Source organism: Sesamum indicum, linkage group LG7, assembly GCF_026168435.1.
Source record: "Sesamum indicum cultivar Baizhima isolate 11 linkage group LG7, ASM2616843v1, whole genome shotgun sequence".
Classification (NCBI taxonomy): domain Eukaryota; kingdom Viridiplantae; phylum Streptophyta; class Magnoliopsida; order Lamiales; family Pedaliaceae; genus Sesamum; species Sesamum indicum.
In genome coordinates this window covers 10,677,916-10,698,139 of record NC_142663.1, presented here as the reverse complement: position 1 = coordinate 10,698,139, position 20,224 = coordinate 10,677,916, and the positions used below count along the sequence as shown (strand labels likewise).

Sequence of the window (20,224 nt, the reverse complement as noted above, 5' to 3'; positions counted from 1 at the left end):
ATATTAACAAGGATGCATGCAATTATGCCTCATAAGGTTTCTTGTATTGTATTTAAAATTTTCATAAAATAATTAAAATGCTAATTTGTTGTGATAGTGACTACTCTAATTTTTGTTTTATACGGTTGGTATCTATTACTTTGTCCATGGAATTTGAGGTAAGTGTTGCATCTACACTCATTTCATTATCAAGCTCACTAGCAACTATACTTCTAGAAGAATATTTGAATTTTTTTAAAAAAATTTTATCTTTTTATTTTTAAGAAAAGTACAAAGTACTCATCTCCAAGAGATGAATTTGTATATTTTCAACTTTTTAATCAATATATATTCCATATTTATATGGAAAAATGCAATTTTGTCTATTTTAATCATAAAAATTCAAACCTCTTAAATATGTAACTTCGTCTAATTCAACGAAAGAAAAAAAAATAAAAATAAGAGGGGACGTGAAAAGGAAAGGGGCATGGTAAAAAATAATAATTTTCTTTAATTTGGTTGGTATAATAGACAAAAATAGTAATTCTCAAATACTTCCACGTGTTTGATACAAAAAGAATGACAGTGAAGGGAAGAACATTTTTTTTTTTTTTTTGTAATTGTACCAATTAACCATTTTAATCATTTTGTTTCAAAAAATAAATAAGTTAATATTAAAATAATTTAAAAATTATTTAAAAATTTAAACATTAAACCTAAAAACTTATTAATAAAAATATGTATTAAACAAAAACAAAAATAAGATATCTTCTTTTATGCCTGTATCTCAAATAAAAAGAGTCTTTTTTATAGTAAAATAATATCTATAGGTAATATAATAATAAAAATAAAATGGGTATGTTTAGATATTTCTTAATTTTTCATCCAATTTTGTACAAAAATACTCCAAAAAGAGATTCATATACATTCAATTTTACTTTCCTCTACTTATTCTCCTTAAACTAAACATGAGGCTTTTTCTTAGGGATAATTACACTCCCCTCCTCTAAAGTTTGGTATAATTACATATAGAACCTATGTAGTTTGAGAAATTACATTTGGCACCCCTGATGTTTGAGAAATTACATTTGGCACCCCTGATGTTTGCTTTCATCTAACAATAAGCCCTTCCATTAGTGAAAAAGTTTACCAAATTTATTGATATTAATAAAAGAATCAGAACAGAGTCTATTTACCTCCGATTGACTTATTACTGGTTTATTGCAGATAAAATAATTTTTTTAATGATCAAATTATCCTCATACGTCTTCACATCATAATGCATATGAAAAGATATAATTGACAGGGATCAACCTTGGCTATAAGCATTCATCACTATTAAAACTCAATTCATAATTGGAGTTCCCTCATTTATATCGTTTGTATTGCAAGCCGATGTGGAAGTGCTTGTTAAACAAGTTATCTAAGTATCCTGATAGGTGGAAAGATACAAAAAATAATTAGTACAAAAAAATTATAAAAGAAATAAATCAATTTTTTAAAAAAATGTGTTGAGTTGCTATAAATACCTTCCCTCCAATGTATAATTTTTATTTATTTTAGTTTAAAAATTAATTTGAAGTATAATTATAAAAGCACGTGATTAAGTTTGTGTTTAATAAGTATAAATTTAAAAATTCATGTTCAAATCAAATTTGATCGAACTAAATTAACTACTAATTAAATATAATACATTTACTATAAAATTAATTATAAAATAAGTATAGTGTTCTTATTATATAATTAATGAAAGTTCAGACAAATAAATTAAAATTGAAGAGCATTTTATGTATGTGAATCAAAAGAGTACAAGAAAAGTCCAAAGAGTAGAAGATTTTAGAGATGAGATAGATACAGTACACACAGATTCTGCGGACAAGTGTCATTCGCTTGGCCTTATAACTCCCAGTTCAAATATCCACAACTTCTCTTACTCTTTTTCTCCCTCCCAAGTCCCAACTTACACACACAACACATACTGAAATTCCCCTGCTGCAAGCCTGCAACACACTCTCTGCTGCCCGGAGTTTCAATGGCGGTGGCAGAGTTAACCCCTTCTTCTTCATCATATACGAAAACTGCCCTTCATTATTCATCACAATTCTCATACGTATCAGCCCGCGTTTCCAGCCGCCGTCGTGTTTACCTGAAACCCCAGATATCAAGAATCAGCTGCTCTGTGACTTCCAAGTAAGTCCCCTTTGACTGTATCCGGGTATACAAACGTGTAAGATGAAATTCTTGGTTGAAACTTTAAGTTGATGAGATTCTTGGTTGAAAATTTAAGTTGATAAGATTCTTGGTTGAACTTCAAGTTGATGAGATTCTTGGTTGAATTTTCAAGTTGATGAGATTCTTGTTGTTGCTGTTTTGCAGTGAAGTTCAAGCCCCGGTAGCAGCGAAAACAGTGGAACTCAAGAAGAAACCCGATTGTTTTGGGGTCTTCTGTCTCACTTATGATCTCAAAGCTGTAAGCTTTTTCGTGCATACGTTGCATTTGGCAGAAGTTTTATGTGATCTTTTACTGTTTTATAGAACTTAGTTTTGCCTGCGAGGTTCTTAGTTTTGGCGTGGTCTTGTTGATAGTTGGTTTTGAGTGTGAGGCAGACTATGAACACCCTTTAGGTTTTGGCTGCATTAAACAAAAAATTAATAATAATAAAAAAAAGGATAAAATAAAATAACAGTTTTCTTGTTTCATCTAATAACAGATTGTGCTTTAATTTCTGGGATCATATAAGAAAGCAAACTGCGCTTCGCCAAACGTACTTGTCAATGATGGATTCGTCTGTATCGAAAGTGTTGTTATCATTCCATTTAAAATGATAACAAGAAATTTTATTAGTCTTATCATTCAGAATCTGCTCTACGGCATTGTCATTGCTTCTGTGTTACTGTCACTATATCCAGAAGTTGCCAACCTTTATATCTTAAGGGCCTGCAGCAATAATTAAACTTAAAACTCTTTGGAAGCAAGCTTGGAGAAGGATAAACAAACTCGCATTTAAATTTGGAGTTGTAGGAATTTTGTTTGGCTTGCCGACTGCCCGTTCTGCTTGCTCATGTTTCAATCTGCGTTGCGATTTCCTAATGTAAAGTGTGACGATTCAGAATTTTTTTCTATCTTTTCTGGATTGCAGGAAGACGAAACAAAATCCTGGAAGAAATTGATTAACATTGCTGTCTCAGGTGCTGCAGGGATGATATCCAATCATCTTCTCTTCAAAGTAAAAATTTTGTTCCTCTAAATTAATATTAGATTCTAATAATCGAATATCGTGATAATGCAGAAAAGCATGTTTTAATATTCTAAATTTACTGCCTTACTGTTGGAGTTGGTATCCATTAAAAGCTGGTTTTATCTCACTGCTTGGTTTAATTTCCAGTGAGAACTGGTTGCTGGATATTCGTTTTGAAAATGGAACTGAAGCAATTTACTTGTATTTGATTGTAACACAATAATCACCTAAAGTCTGGAACTATTATGCAAGAGATAATAACTGCATTCAAATTACTGCAGTTTTCTCTTATATGAATGTATTGTGAATCAAGACTATATTTTTATTCAAGAAGTATTGAAAGTTTTAAGCAGTAATTGTTCTGTTGCATTAGCTTGCTTCTGGCGAAGTTTTCGGACCAGATCAACCTATTGCATTAAAATTATTGGGATCTGAACGGTCATTCCAAGCACTTGAAGGTACGGATTTGCCTAGTTTCTATGATTGTCTCTCCCAGAAAGCTGATACTTCTGCCTGTCATAGTAACCAATCCATGCAAATTTTTTCACTCTTTTTACAAGTATGCCTTCATAGCTCAGAAACTAGATCACACATTTAACTATTCTTAAACAGTTTTGATAAGCATTGACTTATGGTGGTGGTTGGATCTTCTGTTAGCTGAATATGAATTTTGCCTTTACGGAAATATTTCAGGAGTTGCAATGGAACTCGAGGACTCACTGTTTCCTTTATTGAGGGAAGTGAGTATCGGCATCGATCCTTACGAAGTGTTCCAAGATGCAGAATGGGCGCTCTTGATTGGAGCAAAGCCCCGTGGCCCTGGAATGGAGAGGGCTGACTTACTTGACATAAATGGGCAGATATTTGCAGAACAGGTGCCTTTGTCTTTTCATAATATTCATGCCAAAGTCAAGAATTAGTAATTTTGGTGTATTTACGTTTCATGATCGTCGGAAACACAAGAATTCCAAGTTAATAAAGTTGTATGTACATTTGAACACCGTTGCAGGGAAAAGCACTCAATGCTGTCGCGTCGCGCAATGTGAAAGTGATGGTCGTCGGCAACCCTTGCAATACCAAGTAAAGTGATACTTACCTCTTTTGCTTGCTTCTTTGTTCTTCGTTTCTCTGTGACGTCTTACTAATTTTCTTTCTTTCCTTTGAAGTGCATTGATCTGTTTGAAAAATGCTCCAGATATTCCCGCAAAAAATTTTCATGCTTTGACTAGGTTAGATGAAAATAGAGCAAAATGTCAGGTAGGCCAACTCCATCGACACCATCCATGTCTAAATTGACTATTTTTCCTCCAACCTATAAAATCAAACCATCTATCGTTTCTATCATTATGCAGCTGGCCCTGAAGGCAGGAGTCTTTTACGACCAAGTATCGAACGTGACCATCTGGGGAAACCACTCGACAACTCAGGTCATTTTAATCGACTGCAGCCAGAATTCAGAATTTGCAGCTAGAATTCAGAATTTCAGTCTTGTATTTTAAAAATGCTCCATATATTTCTTTTTCAGGTTCCCGACTTCTTAAATGCTAAAATCAACGGCTTACCCGTCAAAGAAGTTATCAAAGATACTAAGTGGTTAGAAGAAGAGTTCACAGAAAAGGTCCAGAAGGTGAGTCAAAACTAAGGTTTATTACGTGGCCAACAGTGATATTTAATCTCTACTGATGAGCAATCAAAATTGATGTTCAGAGAGGCGGCGTCCTTATTCAGAAATGGGGAAGGTCATCGGCAGCATCAACTGCAGTCTCGATTGTCGATGCAATAAGGTCTCTTGTAACTCCTACACCTGAGGGAGATTGGTTTTCGTCAGGAGTAAGTTGATCGTAACTTGATATTTTCTTCTTGGAGTTAATCTTTCATCAAAAAATTGTTATGGCTTTCAGTGCAAAATTATGAACGATTTATGGCCCCTATAGCTATCTTACTTCTCCCTTGATGAGAAATGAAAGGGAACATGGTAAATTTGACGGTTGAAGCTGAAGCAGCTACTTCCGAAGTAAATGAAAGAAATGCCACAAGTAAAGTGGGAGAGTCACAATTCAAAAGAGAATTCCTCGTTTCTTTCTTTCGTCGAATCCTTACTTGAGATAAATAAATTGTTTCTAAGTTGGATCAGTTAGCAGTTTATCCTTGTCCTAATGTTGCATTGCAAGCATTCTTGTAGACTGTAATGAGACAGGGAAAATCACATTAGACAATCTGAAGTTTTGGCATATTACAAAAAAAATAACCTTTAATTTTGAAAAACATCATTGACACCCCTTTCCGTCATATTTTAAATTGCAGAATTCTACTGTCATCCAGTCTTCAACAAAAAGTCTATAATGCTGAATCAAAGAGTTTTCAGTAATATGACTAAGCCTTAGGGGTGCGTATGTAATTATCCCTGTGTGTTATTACGAGCGTGCAATATTAGTCATAAAGGATACATGAGTTGTTTGAGTAATATGACTAAGCCTTAGGGGTGCGTATGTAATTATTCCTGTGTGTTATTACGAGCGTGCAATATTAGTCATACAGGATATCTGAGTTGTTTCTCTTGTATCATAAACAGTTATGTCGATTGAATAGGATTTTGCATGTTTCATTCGTTCATCAATTGTGATGTTACTTGTACTTCTTTTCCGAATTTGCAACCAAATTTAGGTGTACACTGCTGGAAATCCTTATGGTATAGCAGACGGTATTGTCTTCAGTATGCCATGCAGATCTAAAGTAAGTACCGAAATAGAGTTCTCGCTTTGCTACAACTGTCTGCATGGATTTGCATGAATTTCAAACGTTCGGACATCTGATTCCAACAATTTGCAGGGGGACGGTGATTATGAACTTGTCAAGGATGTGATATTTGATGACTACCTTTGGAGTCGAATCAAGAAGGTATGCCTATTTCGATTTGTCCACTCTCGGATGTCTGATAAACAACACATACACATTCATTGGCTTTTTACTATGGAGCTGTACATGTTCTTGGAGTAACTCTCTTAAATAGTCATGTTAAAAATTTCAGGGATAGCAACACCAACACCCCTTGAATTATAGTGAAATTGCACAAACTACCCCATCTTTCATAGTTAACTACCCACCGTAGAACGATCACACATGCTATACTGTCATCCTGCCAGGCATTTCCGGCCCCTGGAACACTGTAATTCATTATATTCCAAGGGGTGTCTGTGTAACTATCCCTTAATCTTAAAAACAGGATATTGTAATAGCAGTTCTTTATCAAACAAACAAAGTATTAATATATGAATGCAAAGCGTCCCCGCTAACAGCGTCAATCTGTATCAAAAAAATCCTATAGAAAATCTTTCATCATCAATCATTCATAAAGAATATTATTCTTGGATTTTCACATCCTTCAAAATCATTTATACTGCATTAATTACATAATTCCGGGTACATGTTGCCGTTTTCAGACGGAAGCAGAGCTGCTTGCTGAGAAGAAATGTGTAGCCCATCTTACAGGAGAGGTACCGTTTTCAAAATTTGATGATGATGTCGAGAAATCATATAGCTGCTACATGAATCTCATTAGTATTGGTCTTAATTTGGACAACAATTGTGCTTGTATGCAGGGTATTGCTGTGTGTGATCTTCCTGGAGATACAATGCTTCCAGGAGAAATGTAAAGCAACTCCCATCAGTGTATACAATAATGGGGGCAATTGGAGCTTCCATGCCACAAATTTTCAACTCGTTTCATCCATGCGTCTTTCTTGTATAATGTAATGTAACATTAAGTGTCACTGGCTTCATAAGTATATTACATTATGATGTTGTGATGGTAGTAGTATGCATTCCGAGGGGATCATGCTAGCATCATCGTGTCTATTAACTTGTTAACTCTAGGTGAATGAATGAAAAACATTTTTACGTTCTTAGAATTAATGGATAATTACATCTTTGAGATTAAGTCTATTATACAAATATCTTTAATTTCTATAAATTACAATCACACCCCTTGAGGGGCGTCAATTAATTTAACTTAGGGGGTGTTTTTTAAATTTTATTCCTGAATAGGAGTATACTTACCATGAAAATTATAATTTTATAAATGGTAAAGAAGGTTTGTGTAATTAAATTTAATTTCAAATATTGTCGGTATAAATTATTCTCCATTAGAAATACACACTTAATGTTCTATGTACTAAATTGCAACACCAAAGAAAATGCCGAAAATGAGCTGCTTTGGAGGGAAAGAAACAACTCATGTGAATGCTTCCATGGCAGGCCTAAGACCACTTGCGGATAACTGTATGAAATAGTCGACAAAAGTTCTTATTTCTTCAATTCAATCCTAAATCTCTTCCTGTCCAATGTCATTAGAAAGGCATTAATCACTGCATTAAGATTCTTGTTGACAACAAAAGTCGATTGGATTTAAAAATGTGACAGAGGACTGATCTAAATTCAGCTTGAGTACCAATCAATAGCCGGGTACGATTTAAAAGGAGAAATTGGGACTCAATTTAAGAATAAGGAAAAGGATCCGGTCTTCCGTTTGATCAGAAAGAAAAAATTAGGGCTAGAGAAAAAGGGGAAAATGATGAGAATTCAGAAATCGTTCTTGTTTGGGGATGAGAAAATGTGTAGTGTATTGACCCATATTTCCTAAGTTTAAAGCAGAGATGAAGATCACACCACTTACTCCAACAAAAATTCTCAATAGCCCACCAGGTTCAGGGCTAAATGCATCATACCCAAAACATTACATGCTTTCTACGTTTAATTGAGGGACTAAATTTTTGTCGATACTATAAGTAAGCACTAAATGTCTTACACATGATAATTGAAGGACTAAATGTATTGTTTAAATAGATGAACGACGCAATGTATGACAGCCTTATAGTTATAAAACAAAAACAAAATTTTGCCTTGTCCTAACTACTAAACCAGTACGAAATAACAAAAAAAATTTCTGCTATCTGTAAGTTAACTAAGTTAAAACAGAAAACATCAGGCATGTTGAGATGTACCTTTAGCGCATGCTATGGTATTAGGGGGTGGCACCAGAGTCCACTCTGCCTGACTTCAATTGGCGTATGTCGCAATTTTGAAGCTGACGGAGAGAATTAGGACCCAGAAAAACATGAAGTAGAACCAGCCCTTAGAGATGGAAGAAGCAACTTTCCCTGGAAGTATTCTAACACTTGATTCCAAACTGGAAGAGCCATCATCACTTCGTGAAAGACCGAAAGATAGGAGAATATTTAAGTTTTCATGCTTGGCAAAAGCACCATCCGTATTCAAGTTTCTTATTTGTATCATGCCTGATGTGACATGCACTGAACTGGAAGATTGAGTTGAGGAATTGAGACGAAGAATGGCATCCTTGGAAGGAAACTCAGCAGCAAATGCAGACGGAGCAGGGATATTTCCCAACATTTGACTCGCCTTCCTGACAAATTGATACTGAAAATCTGCAACATACATAAAAAAGTAAGATTGCCACACCATATAAGAGCAAGATCACCGCTAGGCAACAACTAGAGTAATCAGAAATAGGATGAACTTTTTTCGGACCTGATTGATTATTTTCCGACTGTTTCTCATCAAACACTGATGCTGCATCATTGTTGATATCATCCATAAGTTTTCCCATTGGCAATATAGCTTTCTCGGTACCTTCACATAGTCCCTGCCCCAAAAAAAATACCACGTTAGAGTACTGTACTTGAAAGTGAAAATGGAAAAATAAAGAAAGTCAAGGTGTAACGTTACCTTATGAGGAAGCTTTGCTTTGTCAGGAACAAGATCCTCACTCCCAAGCATCAGGGCGGGATCATATGCAAAGTCCAATGAGTTACCATCATTGGCATCAAAAAATGTAAGGTATTCCTCAAGCATATCAAAGGCAGCACTATCAGTTTCAATGGGATTCGAGAGATCATTAGTCTCGATGAATCCTCCATCGCCATATTGCAGGTTATCAGAAGAATCCAGGAATGCTTCATCAAGTAAATAATCCATATTCTGGGAGCGGCTAGATTTGCCGCATTCACCAATGTACTGCTTGTCTGGTGTAACGTCCGTCTCACATGAAGCAGGCAAATTATTACACCCCAAGAGCTTTTGGGTATCATTTGTAGAGACTGTGGTTTCCTCAATGTAGCTGCAATCTGCATGTTGGAAGTTCACTAGAAGAGGAGCACTGTCTGATGGAACATCTGATGCAAGAATCTGGCACAAAGACGCATATTACGTAATATTATTATGAAGTTACAGCTATAACAGAAGACAGTCTTCTCATATTAAATTCCATATGCGTCATTGGAGACGAAATTACTGGATATGAATTCGTGATTCTCAAATGCAAAAGCAATTTAAAGTAGCTGGCAAAAAGCAATTCCAAATTAGAGATGATTTTACCCTTAGGTTTTGACTTTTAGGTGAAAGCCAAATATCAAGTCTCCTTAACTCAGTTAACTTTTTCATTTCATACTTGATCACTGGGAAATGGAAAATGAGGATGGGATGTCAGACAAAGGATAACAGTTTGATTAATATATGTCAACAAAAAACTTCAATTCTCAACAAGAATGACCAGAAAAGTAAAATAAGAAACCCACATTAACTAAGTGCTTGATAGTTCATTAAAAGAGGATAGAATTTTATATTGCAAATTTATGTAAGGAGAGGATGGGCTGAGGAAACACGAGGATTTTACCCAACAAAAAGGCTAGGATCCACTCGTCCAGAATAGCCAAAAATAACCTTCTACCATGTAATTCATACCAGATAACTGACGTTCCAAGTACTGCATTATATACCACAATCTATTGCTAATATATTTCATGCAACATTCTACGTTGATTTTTCATTAAATATTCCCCCCAGTTGTGTAAGACCCAATATCCTGAAAATAGAAAACGTATCTGAAGTTTGTAGTTTACCAGAGGCAAATGCATAGTAGAACTCCTGATGTATGAAAATTTAATTCTTGCCCGTCGAAGTTCAGATCCATGTAAGAAATCCAAAGATAATAATCAGGCATAGGGGCTTTGGCATTTATCTATCCTTTTTCTACTGTTATTTCTTTTCTTCAGCAGTTGAAGGGGGAGTAGACAGAAGGATTGAATCTGTACTTGCATGCAGATGCTTTGTGCTAGAGGCAATACATGTTGGAAAAATTCACTAAGAAAAAACAGAATTCGTAAAAGTATAAACCTGATGAAGATCACGGCTGTCCAACCAGGTATCATCAGCAAAGTCAAATTTATCTTTAGCCTCATCTGCAGGAACTAATTCCAACTCACCATCGACATCCCAATCCTCTTCCACAAATGGTGCGCCGTACTGTTCACCATTCTTTGACCCTGAACCACTCTTTTGAAAGACTCGGCAGAGCACGAAGGCATCCTTCTCCAAAAAAGTACTACCAATTAGGTCAAGATTGGTATTACAAATGCGAATGCCATGAGTACTTTGATATTTGTTATTTAATGATGACAATGATAATTACCATAATACTTCAATCCATGAACAAGAAAGGGTGCCTAAATATCCATTTGAAAAAAGAGATGAATAGATAGGGTGAAGCCAGCTGAAGGAAGGGGGGGTGCCTTCAAGCCCACAGGCCTGGTTCCAAGGAGCAGGCTTGATGTGCATTTCCATCTCCCTCCCTGGTTGACCTCTTTTGAGAACCAACTCAAACAGTACCCGGACCAACATCTGAGTCTTGCTTGAGCTTCCATCAAACGAGGGCCAAAGCTCCTCACTTTTACAGATGTTTTTGACTCCACATGCATTTCAGATGAGACTTGACATATTAAAAAAGAGATGAAAATCAATAATATTGCATCATTACTTTAATGAACTAGTAGTTCTTGCGGAAACAAATCCATGTTAGGAAAGAGCGGCCTTACTTTGGGACAAGCCCAAAAAGAAACGAAAGCAATAAATTTGACACAAATGGCGTAATATATTATTTTTTATGTATTGTTGATTAGAGATATAGTACGACGGCAATAAGATCATGATATCAACTCCAGCTAGGATATAATATTTGCTTGTTCATTTTCAATTGACAAATCCCCACAATCAGTAATCTGTAATCATACTATTTTCGTTCCTTCACACCTACCCTTAGGTAATCACTAAGGTTCTTGGCCATTGATCATCCATGCTAATGCTCCCAACTAAAATCATGTCTTCAGGCACCTTCAAAAGGTACTATAAAAACTCATGAGACATGATCATGCAACCAATACAACCCACCTGAGCAATTCCAGAAGCCTCCAACCCCAAGTCAGCAAGCCTGTACTCATGCATGACCCAGTTAGTCCTCTGACCCTTTGGGGCCCGTCCGCTATGATAAACAAGAGTTTTTTTCATGCCTACAATCTGTGTCTTGTGATACACAGCCCGATCCTTTCCAGTCGTCTTCCAATATCCTTTTTCAGTCGCCCGGTTTGTCCTTGCTCCATTACCATACTTCTTGTCAAGCGCACTGAAGAAATACCACTCCAAATCTCTGGTCTTCAGCTTTGACATGTCTACAGTGAACCACACTAAAAAATCATCTCAAATTTGGATGTAAATATCAGAAGAAAATGCATAATTAAAAAAACTTGCACATGTGATGCAAAAAATTATCCTTGGTTAAGCCATATATACATGCATATGATTGATTATACATAGGGATGAGCATGTATATATGGTCAAATGCAAATCAATAAACAAACCATATACACTTGGAAGTTCTAAGAATAGAATATCAGCAATCTTTACAAGAAAAATAGAAATTACTAGAAAGTTTGATTGCTTTTTCCTGTTCCATGTTAATTCAATCTGTGAAGTCACCTACGCAGATGTTGCCAATCAATCCACGAATATACAAACACACACATATACGCACTCAAAACCACAAAATAGGGGTTTGAGATGGGAATACATACAGGGAAGATCCCACGGCTCGGCCTTGTAAACATCGATCTCAGAAATAGCATCCAACCGAAGAGCTTTCCCGCAGACTTTTCGCCTCAAATAATACTGCACCAACTCCTCGTCCGTCGGATGGAACCGGAAACCCGGACCCAGCACACTCGACGACACTGATGACTTCTTCTTGCCCGTTTCCGACTCCATTCCCATAGACAAATGAAGGTTTTGAATTCCTGAGATCCAAATTGGGTTTGATGGTGGGGTTCAATTGACTTGGAGAAAGGCCATCGCCATTGCTGTTAAGACTTTAGAGGAGGAAGAAAAGTAAGCTTCAAATAGTTATAAAAATTGGGAGCCTGTTCGGTCACAGTCGGTCACGAGACTGTGATGTGGCATTGGTCACGGTAATGCACGCGTACACCTCCAGCAGTTTCGGGGGCACTGTAACCCGATATGACTAGGATCCGTAATTTTTTATGTAAAAAAATCAAGCAAATACTTAAATATTGATACTCGATAAATTTTAAATATTTATAAATTATTCATATAATTCTTTTACTTTATAAAATATTAAATTAATGCATTATATGTAAGTATAATAAATTACACATATTTTTTATATATGTTCAAATATATTTTATATAAATATTATATATATAATATATAAAAAATATTTAAAAAAGTTAAACAGATTGGGACCTAGTCCAAACAACTAAGACTCAAGACTTGCTTCAGGACCTGATTAAGATTTCAAAATTAGTGTCCAATTGGGGCGATCGAGCTGAGAAGTAATTTTAGAATATTGCGAAGGCAATTTCCATAACAATGGATGATCGAATGGGACTGAATGTCTTTAGTGTTAATATAAAAGTCAAGAGCTAAGCAACAGTTCAAGACAAACGTGATTTGGACATCAGACGAGGGAGATGCGAAAAAGATGCGTTCCTCAATCATTTCAATGTCTGCTTCTGGAATAAGGAAAAATATTTTAACTTATTATAAGGGAGCATGCATGGTGAACTCCACCTAGTCCTCCTCGTACTGTAAGGTACTAGATGAGCGATCTCTTCGGGACATGTGTGGGCCTCCAAATGTCGCCTGTAGGTGCAATTTTTAAAGTCATGTGTGTAGAACACAACTGATACGTGGACATTAATTTATAATTTAAATTATATGTGTCTTACTGCTCATTGGATTGATGATCTATGAAAATTGCCCTTAGCGACAAAATGAGAAATGAATTTAGAGTGGAATCAACATAATCAAAGATGGAAATAAAGGTGGATACGAAATGATGGATTTTGAGATTGAATTTGAGGTATTATCTTAGAAAGTTTCACAAATTTAGAGATTGAATTAAAGACGGTTTTAAGACTGATCTTGTTCAAGTTTATTTGAAAGTTGAGACAGATATTTTTCGTCTCTAATATTATTAGCGACGGAAATATAGACTTTAGAGACGAAAAAATCTGTATCTAAAACGTTGTTATTTTATAGTGATAAACCACCACATATATGTGTCTGTTATGGTTCCTCAAATCTAATAACTAGATCCCATACTACAGGAGTTGAGGAGTACCAATCATATTGACTAAGCCCCATAAGCTTTCATATGATAACTCCTGACAAGTTAATTCAGTTGACTTGACAACTACCCACTAAAATTGTATAAACATCGTTACTAAAATTAGAAAGAAAATTTCACGCAAAAATAAATAGAATATAACAAAATTTAGTGATAAAAGAATTCGTTGCAACATATATATGTTATTAATTAAATTGAGAAACGTTTACTTTGACATGATAAGTATAATTGGACCAAACTTACTAGAATATTTTTATTATAATTAAAAATTCCAGCTAAACAGAACATTGTTCTTTTAGAGTTAATTACACTTAAACTTCCTCTAAAAATGAAAGTTATATTAATTTTTCCATTCAACATCTATTTTATCTAATGACCATAATTTGGGAACAATTGTTTATTGCAATCACAACATTTTAACTATATATATGCTATATTTACCCCCTTAAAAATTGCTAGAGAATGTTGAATGAGAGGTTAAAGTGAAGGTTTATATAATTTTTTTTATGTCAATATTTTTCGTTCAAATTCTAATAGAAGAATGTTGGTTATAAATGAAGAATTTTCAAAAGGGATGTAATATAATTTTAAAAGTTTTTTTTAAAAAAAAGTGTAGTTTCATATTTTATAGGAATCTAAATATAATTACCCCTTTGATTTATAACTAATTGTTATGTAGTACCAGACATAATACTTAAATACGAATACAGAAATCTTTCTGGGAAAAATTATACTTTTGATCTCATACGATTGAGAGTGTTGTACTTTTAATTTCATAATTTACGTACTTCTCATATTTGGTCTTATAAGCTAAAAAGTTGTGGTAATTGGGATAAAAAAAATGCAAAAACTTTTTATTTACAGGAGTAAACGTACTAAGCCCGTAAACTGTAGGATCAAAAGTACTTAAGTATTCTACAATTTTTATCCTATAAGAGTAAACTTACTAGTCCATAAATTGTAAGATCAAAAGTATAACATTCTCTATCGTGTAGGATAAAAAGTACAATTTTTCCGAATATATGCTAATTAAATTGCAAACACAAGTTGTAAATTAATATGGAGTAAACATAGACAATGTTATTCCATATTTATGAAAAAAATAACTAGTACGACACATCAACAAAGGGGTAAAATAAGTGCGTACGTCGCCACAAACAACACTTCCCAAATTCAAAGATTCAGAAACAAATTGAGCAGGCAGGTTAAATCGTGCAGCTAGCTAGGACCAATTTTTATTTTACGGGGCTAAAATTACACAACTTTCATCCTATAGGACCAAATGTATTAAATTCGTAAACTGTAAAATAAAAAATACAACACCATCTATCATGTAGGACCAAAAGTACAATTTTGCCCAAGGGACTTGATACACGACATAAACATAAATGACATATAATCCCGAAACTACCCCCTCCCTGACGAGTTGCCATTACAGGTAAAATTCAAGCATAGGAGCATCACTCCAATACTCAGAAGTCAATTTGATTCGAATGAGAAAAGACATAGTCGACAGATTGATCGTTCAGATTAAACTAAACTAAAGATAGGTTAAATGGATGCCGCAAACAGCTAAATCTCTTCAAGGCCAAGAACTCGTCGTCCCTGTTAAGAAAGACAAAAGTATTTGCAATCAAAGAAAATGGCCAACAGAGATGGTTTCTGCAACTACAAAACTAGAATACACAGCAGCGGTAGAGGATATTGCGCTCCTAGGCTTGTCTTCTGAACTCCTCGTTTTCTTTGGCCAAGATGTCGATGCGTGATTGAAGAATGTTTATCATTGCTTGTGCCCTCATCACTTCAATCTTGAGCGTCTCCTTCTCCATGGAGACGTTCAGGATCTCATTCTCAAGATTGCTGATAAATTTTAAGTACCCAGGAGGCACAGATTTCTCAAGGTTGGAGGAGTCAAACGTAGGCGGGTTGGCAGGATGGTTTTCCTTCGACCCAACAGGTTGTAGTAAGGGAAATTCTAAAAGTGCAGAAATATTTTTCGTCATCATCATTGTAGTTGGATCCTGACTAGTTGTGGTTGAATCTTCAGACCCATTTGCATGGCTGGAGTTTGGATCATCATGCTTTGATCTTTTGCTGTTTTGAGCTAATGAGAGGGGTTCAGGTTCGCTCGATCTCTCCCTCTTGCACATGAAAGGAAGACTTGGGAACTCAATTGGATTCTCAACCTGGGGAGGAGCAATGCTAAGAGGGCTAGTGTCCTGTAAGAGATTGGATGATCAATTATTTGGTTAGAAACAATGCAAATGATGAGTACGTGTAACATAATATATAATACATCTTATTGCAACACTCAGAGAAGGTCCCGAATCACAGACTAATTTGTTCTGCAATGCTGATTTAGGTGATAGTGAACCAACATGCAAGAAAGATTCAAGATACTGAGGAGTTAGATGCACTATAGTAAAATGTTGAGACATAATATTAACTCTTCATCATACATCCATATCAAGCTCAATTACTGCAGTAGATGATCAACATGCTCCAACAATGGTACACTCCTATGAGCAAATGAGGAACAGTTATTAGCTAACTATATCCTTATTTCTTAAACATTTTCAGGTCGTCTTTTTCCAGAATGAATCACCAAAACTGTAGACTGGCTCTGGTTTACAACGCAATTATTTTCTTCCTAGTTTTCCTGTTCACCTCTTTTATCAGATCCCCACAAGATCAAGCTAGTAAACCATAACTTCCCTGAAATGAACAAAGATCTGTAGAATTCATTGGCTTTAGATACAAAGAATGTCTTGGTATAAGATCATGAGATAGTTCTGGTTGACTATAAGTTCCACATTTGAATTGGCACCAAATTCCATACGGGAGCACACAACATAAGCATCGGCTGCAACTTTAGACTTTCATCCTCTCAAAATGTAGTGGCAAAGAATCTTTATCAGTCAAATCATGTAACTTAAGAAGGCTTGACTTTTTGGAAGAAAAATCCTATCTTTGGACAGGATATTATTCTCAGACATCCAGAAAAAGAAACATAATGTTTAATCCCATGTGAAGGGACTCTTTCTCATTGACCCCATATCATACTGAGATGAAGTGGTGAACTGTATCGACATTTGTGCTGTACAATCTTAATCCACAAATATCACATGCAGGCATATTTTGGTCCACGTTGACAGACATATTATGTTACCAAGTTCCGTTTCCTCTATCCTCTTGATCAATATAACAACTCAATATGTAAGATCAGCAACCGACGAGCTAATAAAACAGTAGATAGACAGTCAAGATGCATCTTAGAGTGTTGCTAATGTATGAAACACAGACCTGCCTGGATCCCCTGTATCTTACTCAATTTGCTTGCGGTGAATAGACTTAGACTATAGAGTCTCACTCTAGATCATTTTATGTCTTTTCTGTTTGGAGGAAAAAGAAAATGTCTTCTGTGCGGATATTCTATCCAAAAATAAAGATTCTGATTCATACTTCCCCCGCAATAAAGCCCAAAGCACAGCACACATAAATTTGAACTCAGTGCAGGCATAAGTTCAATAGTCCTGATTTTAGTAGGCGGGCACAATAAAACATATACGGTGCTGCAGTGCATGATGAAACATTTATCGACTCATTTATTAGAAATGTAGCCAGATAAAAGTGAGATGCAAATCATATCAACTTTGTAGAAGTAAAAGGTGATACCCCTAAAGGGAATGAACTTCATTCATTAAAGAAAGATCTGATGATAAACCTGGTCAAGTTCATTACAATCCCCTCGTGCTTCATCACCATTGGCAACATCATCCTCGGCATCTCCTCCAGGAATCACCAGTGCTGCATCTTCATCCCATTCCTCTTCAACGAAAGGGGCATATCGGTCCCCATTGGGTGGTCCCAGACCACTTTTTTGGAAGATTCTACAAAGCACAAAGGCATCCTTTTCCCTCACAAAACAACAAAATGGAACTTCTCAGATTCATAACTTTCCAAAAGATGATTCTGCAAAATAAAAATAACAGAGCACTGAATTGAAACTAAATTACATTTCATACCTGTGAAACGCCAGCCCTTTCCAATTCTGAATCACAAAGCCTATACTCATGCATTACCCAGTTAGTTTTCTTTCCATCAGGAGCTCGCCCGCTGTGGAAAACAAGTGTTTTCTTCATTCCTATGGTTTGGTTCTTATGACGTACAGATCGATCCTTCCCAGTGGCTTTCCAGTACCCTTTGCCAGTGGCACGATTCAGCCGAGACCCATTGCCGTACTTCCTATCCACGGGGCTGAAAAAGTACCACTCTAGATCTCTCGTCTTCAGCGATGAATAATCTACTTAATGCAAAAACACATAAAAAAATATTATTCTTGATCCAAAGGAATCTAGATCTTCATAGACAAAAATAGAGAAAAGCAAAAACAGATCACATTAAGACTTACTTCCAAACGAATGCAAAGAACACTCAACATAAATCCCTTATCAGCAATTTTCAAGTAGCCAAGCATGATTACAGAAACAGGCATCCCCACTTACCCGCGCCCATCAATCACTATAACCTTTCGAAAGTTCACACTGAACTTTCATCCTCTATCACTGGTATAATACGTCTCATTATCAACTATTTTTACACCAAAAACATCCAATTTTCCCAGACTTCATTTCGCAGCATTTTTTACACCACAGAGATTGCAATCGTGTAAACAGGCACGCAGTCTACATATGTGTCTTCTAACTTGGTGTTGTCTCAGTTCCCGCTGAATTCTTATCTAACTATATCAAGTTCATAAAAATCTCATCTTTAACCTTAATTCATCTCCGGCACTTCACTTCATAGCATTACATGCCATAGGTACTAAAATCATGTTTCCTCATACCCAACAGAAAACCATCATTATAAGACTTATTTGCAGTTAATTCTTCATTTATATCTGAAATCCAACAAATTGTACAAAGTAAAACTCAACTATACAACATCAGTAAGAAAAACATCCAACAAAACAAACCTCTTACGGACTACTTAACCATACACCATAAAAGCCATATCAACAAGCCAAGGAACACCCTGTTCCTCCACCAAAAAAAGAAAAACAGATATTCTCATGCAACAAGAAAATTGTGGAAATAACATAAAAATACATCTAATTCAATCTCATTTACACATGAACAAAACATTATTTATCTCATATATATACCAGCAAGCTCCCAAGGCTCAGATTTATACACATCAATTTCTGTAACTGCTTGAAACCGGAACGGCTTCCCACAAACTATCCTCCTCAAATAGTACCTCACCAACTCCTCATCCGTCGGATGAAACCTGAACCCCGGTGCCAAGGAAGTTGGCGGCGGAGCCCCCATCCTCCCCGGCTTCGCCCCTGTGCCCACGGCCGCCACCACTACCTCCTGTCCCATCTCCATTCCAAGATTTCCAATTATCCCACCTCCCACTCCCACCCCAAAAAAAAGGGAAAAATTCAGAGCCTTGAGGCTACACAACAACACTCAAGACATAAATTCAAAAGCCCAGATACGAAGTCTACTCAAAAAGCAGCAAGAAACCTGGGCTTCAATAGAAATGAAGGAAGATTAGAAGGCAAGCAGAGGTTTTTTTGTTTCTTTTTATGAATTCACCAGTGAAATAAAATGAAAAACAGATAATTTATCCCCCCTTTTTGAGGGGGGTCTTGATTTTTGCCCATGGGCCAAAAAATGGTGAGAGTGGTGTGTGTGAGTGGGTATGGATGCTTGCTTCACACAGAAATCGAAGAACAAATGAAGGATAAAGAAAAGGATGGGATTGGGGAGTGTGTTAGCCTGAGCCGTTGGCCGGTTCTAATATTTCAAAATAATAATTGTTCGAATTTAGATTTTTTTTTCATTAACAATTTAATTTATAATTATAACTACAAATAGAGGTAATTTGGTGATGCATAATCGGTAATATATATTATAGAAGCTATAATTATATTATTATGTAAGTATATTAAGAAATCGATTAATATATTACTATATTTTTCAAATAACAATCAAACTATCAAAAATTACAATATAATTAATTCATGTTAAAAAAAATAAACGCTTGTATATTTAATTTTATAAATCGTACTTGTTATGAGACTTCAGTATCAATTACTAGATTTTTTTAAGGTCTAATTTTGAGTCGGCTGTTGCATAATTAATCACGGCATGATTTATTTAAAATTTACTGATTTGGAAAAAGTTATTATGATATTTAAATTTACAATTAAACCAAATGCAAAATGTAATTAGATTCTTGCACTAATTCTCAATTTTTTTATTAATGTACCAATTAAAAGATTACTTAATAAATATAATGGATAATTAGACGAAAAGTAATTATGGTGGGAATAAAATTTACAAAGTGTAACTTTGATCGAAACATGATTTTAATAGAATTTAATCGCATTAAATAATTATAAAGGTAACTAAATGGCTATACATAAAATGCAAATTAAACCTACTCAGCACCAAACGGGCTCTAGCACATGATGGGTATGTTGAAACATATTATATATATATAA

At 35.4% G+C, this 20,224-nt stretch overlaps 3 protein-coding genes across 9 annotated transcripts; 1 reads left to right on the top strand and 2 right to left on the bottom strand.

Annotated features, from left to right (window-relative positions):
- The first annotated feature begins 1,898 nt into the window (after positions 1 to 1,898).
- LOC105179602 (lactate/malate dehydrogenase family protein) lies at positions 1,899 to 7,155 on the top strand. The gene is made up of 14 exons (XM_011103245.3): positions 1,899 to 2,169; positions 2,356 to 2,449; positions 3,120 to 3,206; positions 3,592 to 3,676; positions 3,912 to 4,093; positions 4,228 to 4,298; positions 4,385 to 4,475; positions 4,571 to 4,645; positions 4,744 to 4,845; positions 4,926 to 5,048; positions 5,883 to 5,951; positions 6,048 to 6,116; positions 6,659 to 6,712; positions 6,818 to 7,155. The coding sequence occupies exons 1-14, from the start codon at positions 2,012 to 2,014 to the stop codon at positions 6,869 to 6,871; spliced, it is 1,314 nt and encodes a 437-aa protein (XP_011101547.1). The 5' UTR covers positions 1,899 to 2,011; the 3' UTR covers positions 6,872 to 7,155.
- LOC105179600 (NAC domain-containing protein 53) lies at positions 6,149 to 12,453 on the bottom strand. 6 transcript variants are annotated; one of them, XR_849321.3, is made up of 7 exons: positions 12,140 to 12,453; positions 11,460 to 11,752; positions 10,410 to 10,601; positions 8,964 to 9,422; positions 8,766 to 8,880; positions 8,219 to 8,662; positions 6,149 to 6,756 (listed from the first exon to the last, which is right to left on the bottom strand). XR_849321.3 is itself a non-coding variant. In XM_011103241.3 (6 exons), the coding sequence occupies exons 1-6, from the start codon at positions 12,333 to 12,335 to the stop codon at positions 8,274 to 8,276; spliced, it is 1,644 nt and encodes a 547-aa protein (XP_011101543.1). In that variant the 5' UTR covers positions 12,336 to 12,453; the 3' UTR covers positions 8,032 to 8,273. The 6 variants fall into 6 exon arrangements, 4 of the variants coding, with proteins under 4 accessions (XP_011101543.1, XP_011101544.1, XP_011101546.1 ...); XR_849322.3 differs by lacking the exon at positions 6,149 to 6,756 and adding an exon at positions 7,310 to 7,551; XM_011103241.3 differs by lacking the exon at positions 6,149 to 6,756 and having other exon boundaries at positions 8,032 to 8,662.
- A 2,565-nt stretch (positions 12,454 to 15,018) lies between these two features.
- LOC105179599 (NAC domain containing protein 50) lies at positions 15,019 to 19,491 on the bottom strand. 2 transcript variants are annotated; one of them, XM_011103239.3, is made up of 4 exons: positions 18,875 to 19,491; positions 17,736 to 18,016; positions 17,435 to 17,620; positions 15,019 to 15,929 (listed from the first exon to the last, which is right to left on the bottom strand). In XM_011103239.3, the coding sequence occupies exons 1-4, from the start codon at positions 19,098 to 19,100 to the stop codon at positions 15,423 to 15,425; spliced, it is 1,200 nt and encodes a 399-aa protein (XP_011101541.1). In that variant the 5' UTR covers positions 19,101 to 19,491; the 3' UTR covers positions 15,019 to 15,422. The 2 variants fall into 2 exon arrangements, with proteins under 2 accessions (XP_011101541.1, XP_011101542.1); XM_011103240.3 differs by having other exon boundaries at positions 17,736 to 18,013; positions 18,875 to 19,490.
- Positions 19,492 to 20,224: the final 733 nt, after the last annotated feature.

Bases quoted from the DNA above. Each gene is read 5' to 3' on its own strand.
- LOC105179600 (XM_011103241.3), bottom strand. From the start codon at position 12,335: ATGGGAATGGAGTCGGAAACGGGCAAGAAGAAGTCATCAGTGTCGTCG. The intron at 11,753-12,139 runs GTATGTATTCCC...ATGATTTTTTAG, and splicing joins CGAGCCGTGGGATCTTCCCT to TGTGGTTCACTGTAGACATG. The intron at 9,423-10,409 runs GTTTATACTTTT...TCTTTGTGCCAG, and splicing joins ACAGCCGTGATCTTCATCAG to ATTCTTGCATCAGATGTTCC.
- LOC105179602 (XM_011103245.3), top strand. From the start codon at position 2,012: ATGGCGGTGGCAGAGTTAACCCCTTCTTCTTCATCATATACGAAAACT. The intron at 3,207-3,591 runs GTAAAAATTTTG...CTGTTGCATTAG, and splicing joins CCAATCATCTTCTCTTCAAA to CTTGCTTCTGGCGAAGTTTT. The intron at 4,094-4,227 runs GTGCCTTTGTCT...ACACCGTTGCAG, and splicing joins GGCAGATATTTGCAGAACAG to GGAAAAGCACTCAATGCTGT.
- LOC105179599 (XM_011103239.3), bottom strand. From the start codon at position 19,100: ATGGAGATGGGACAGGAGGTAGTGGTGGCGGCCGTGGGCACAGGGGCG. The intron at 18,017-18,874 runs GTATATATATGA...TTTTGCATTAAG, and splicing joins TGAGCCTTGGGAGCTTGCTG to TAGATTATTCATCGCTGAAG. The intron at 15,930-17,434 runs GTTTATCATCAG...AATCTCTTACAG, and splicing joins ATTGTAATGAACTTGACCAG to GACACTAGCCCTCTTAGCAT.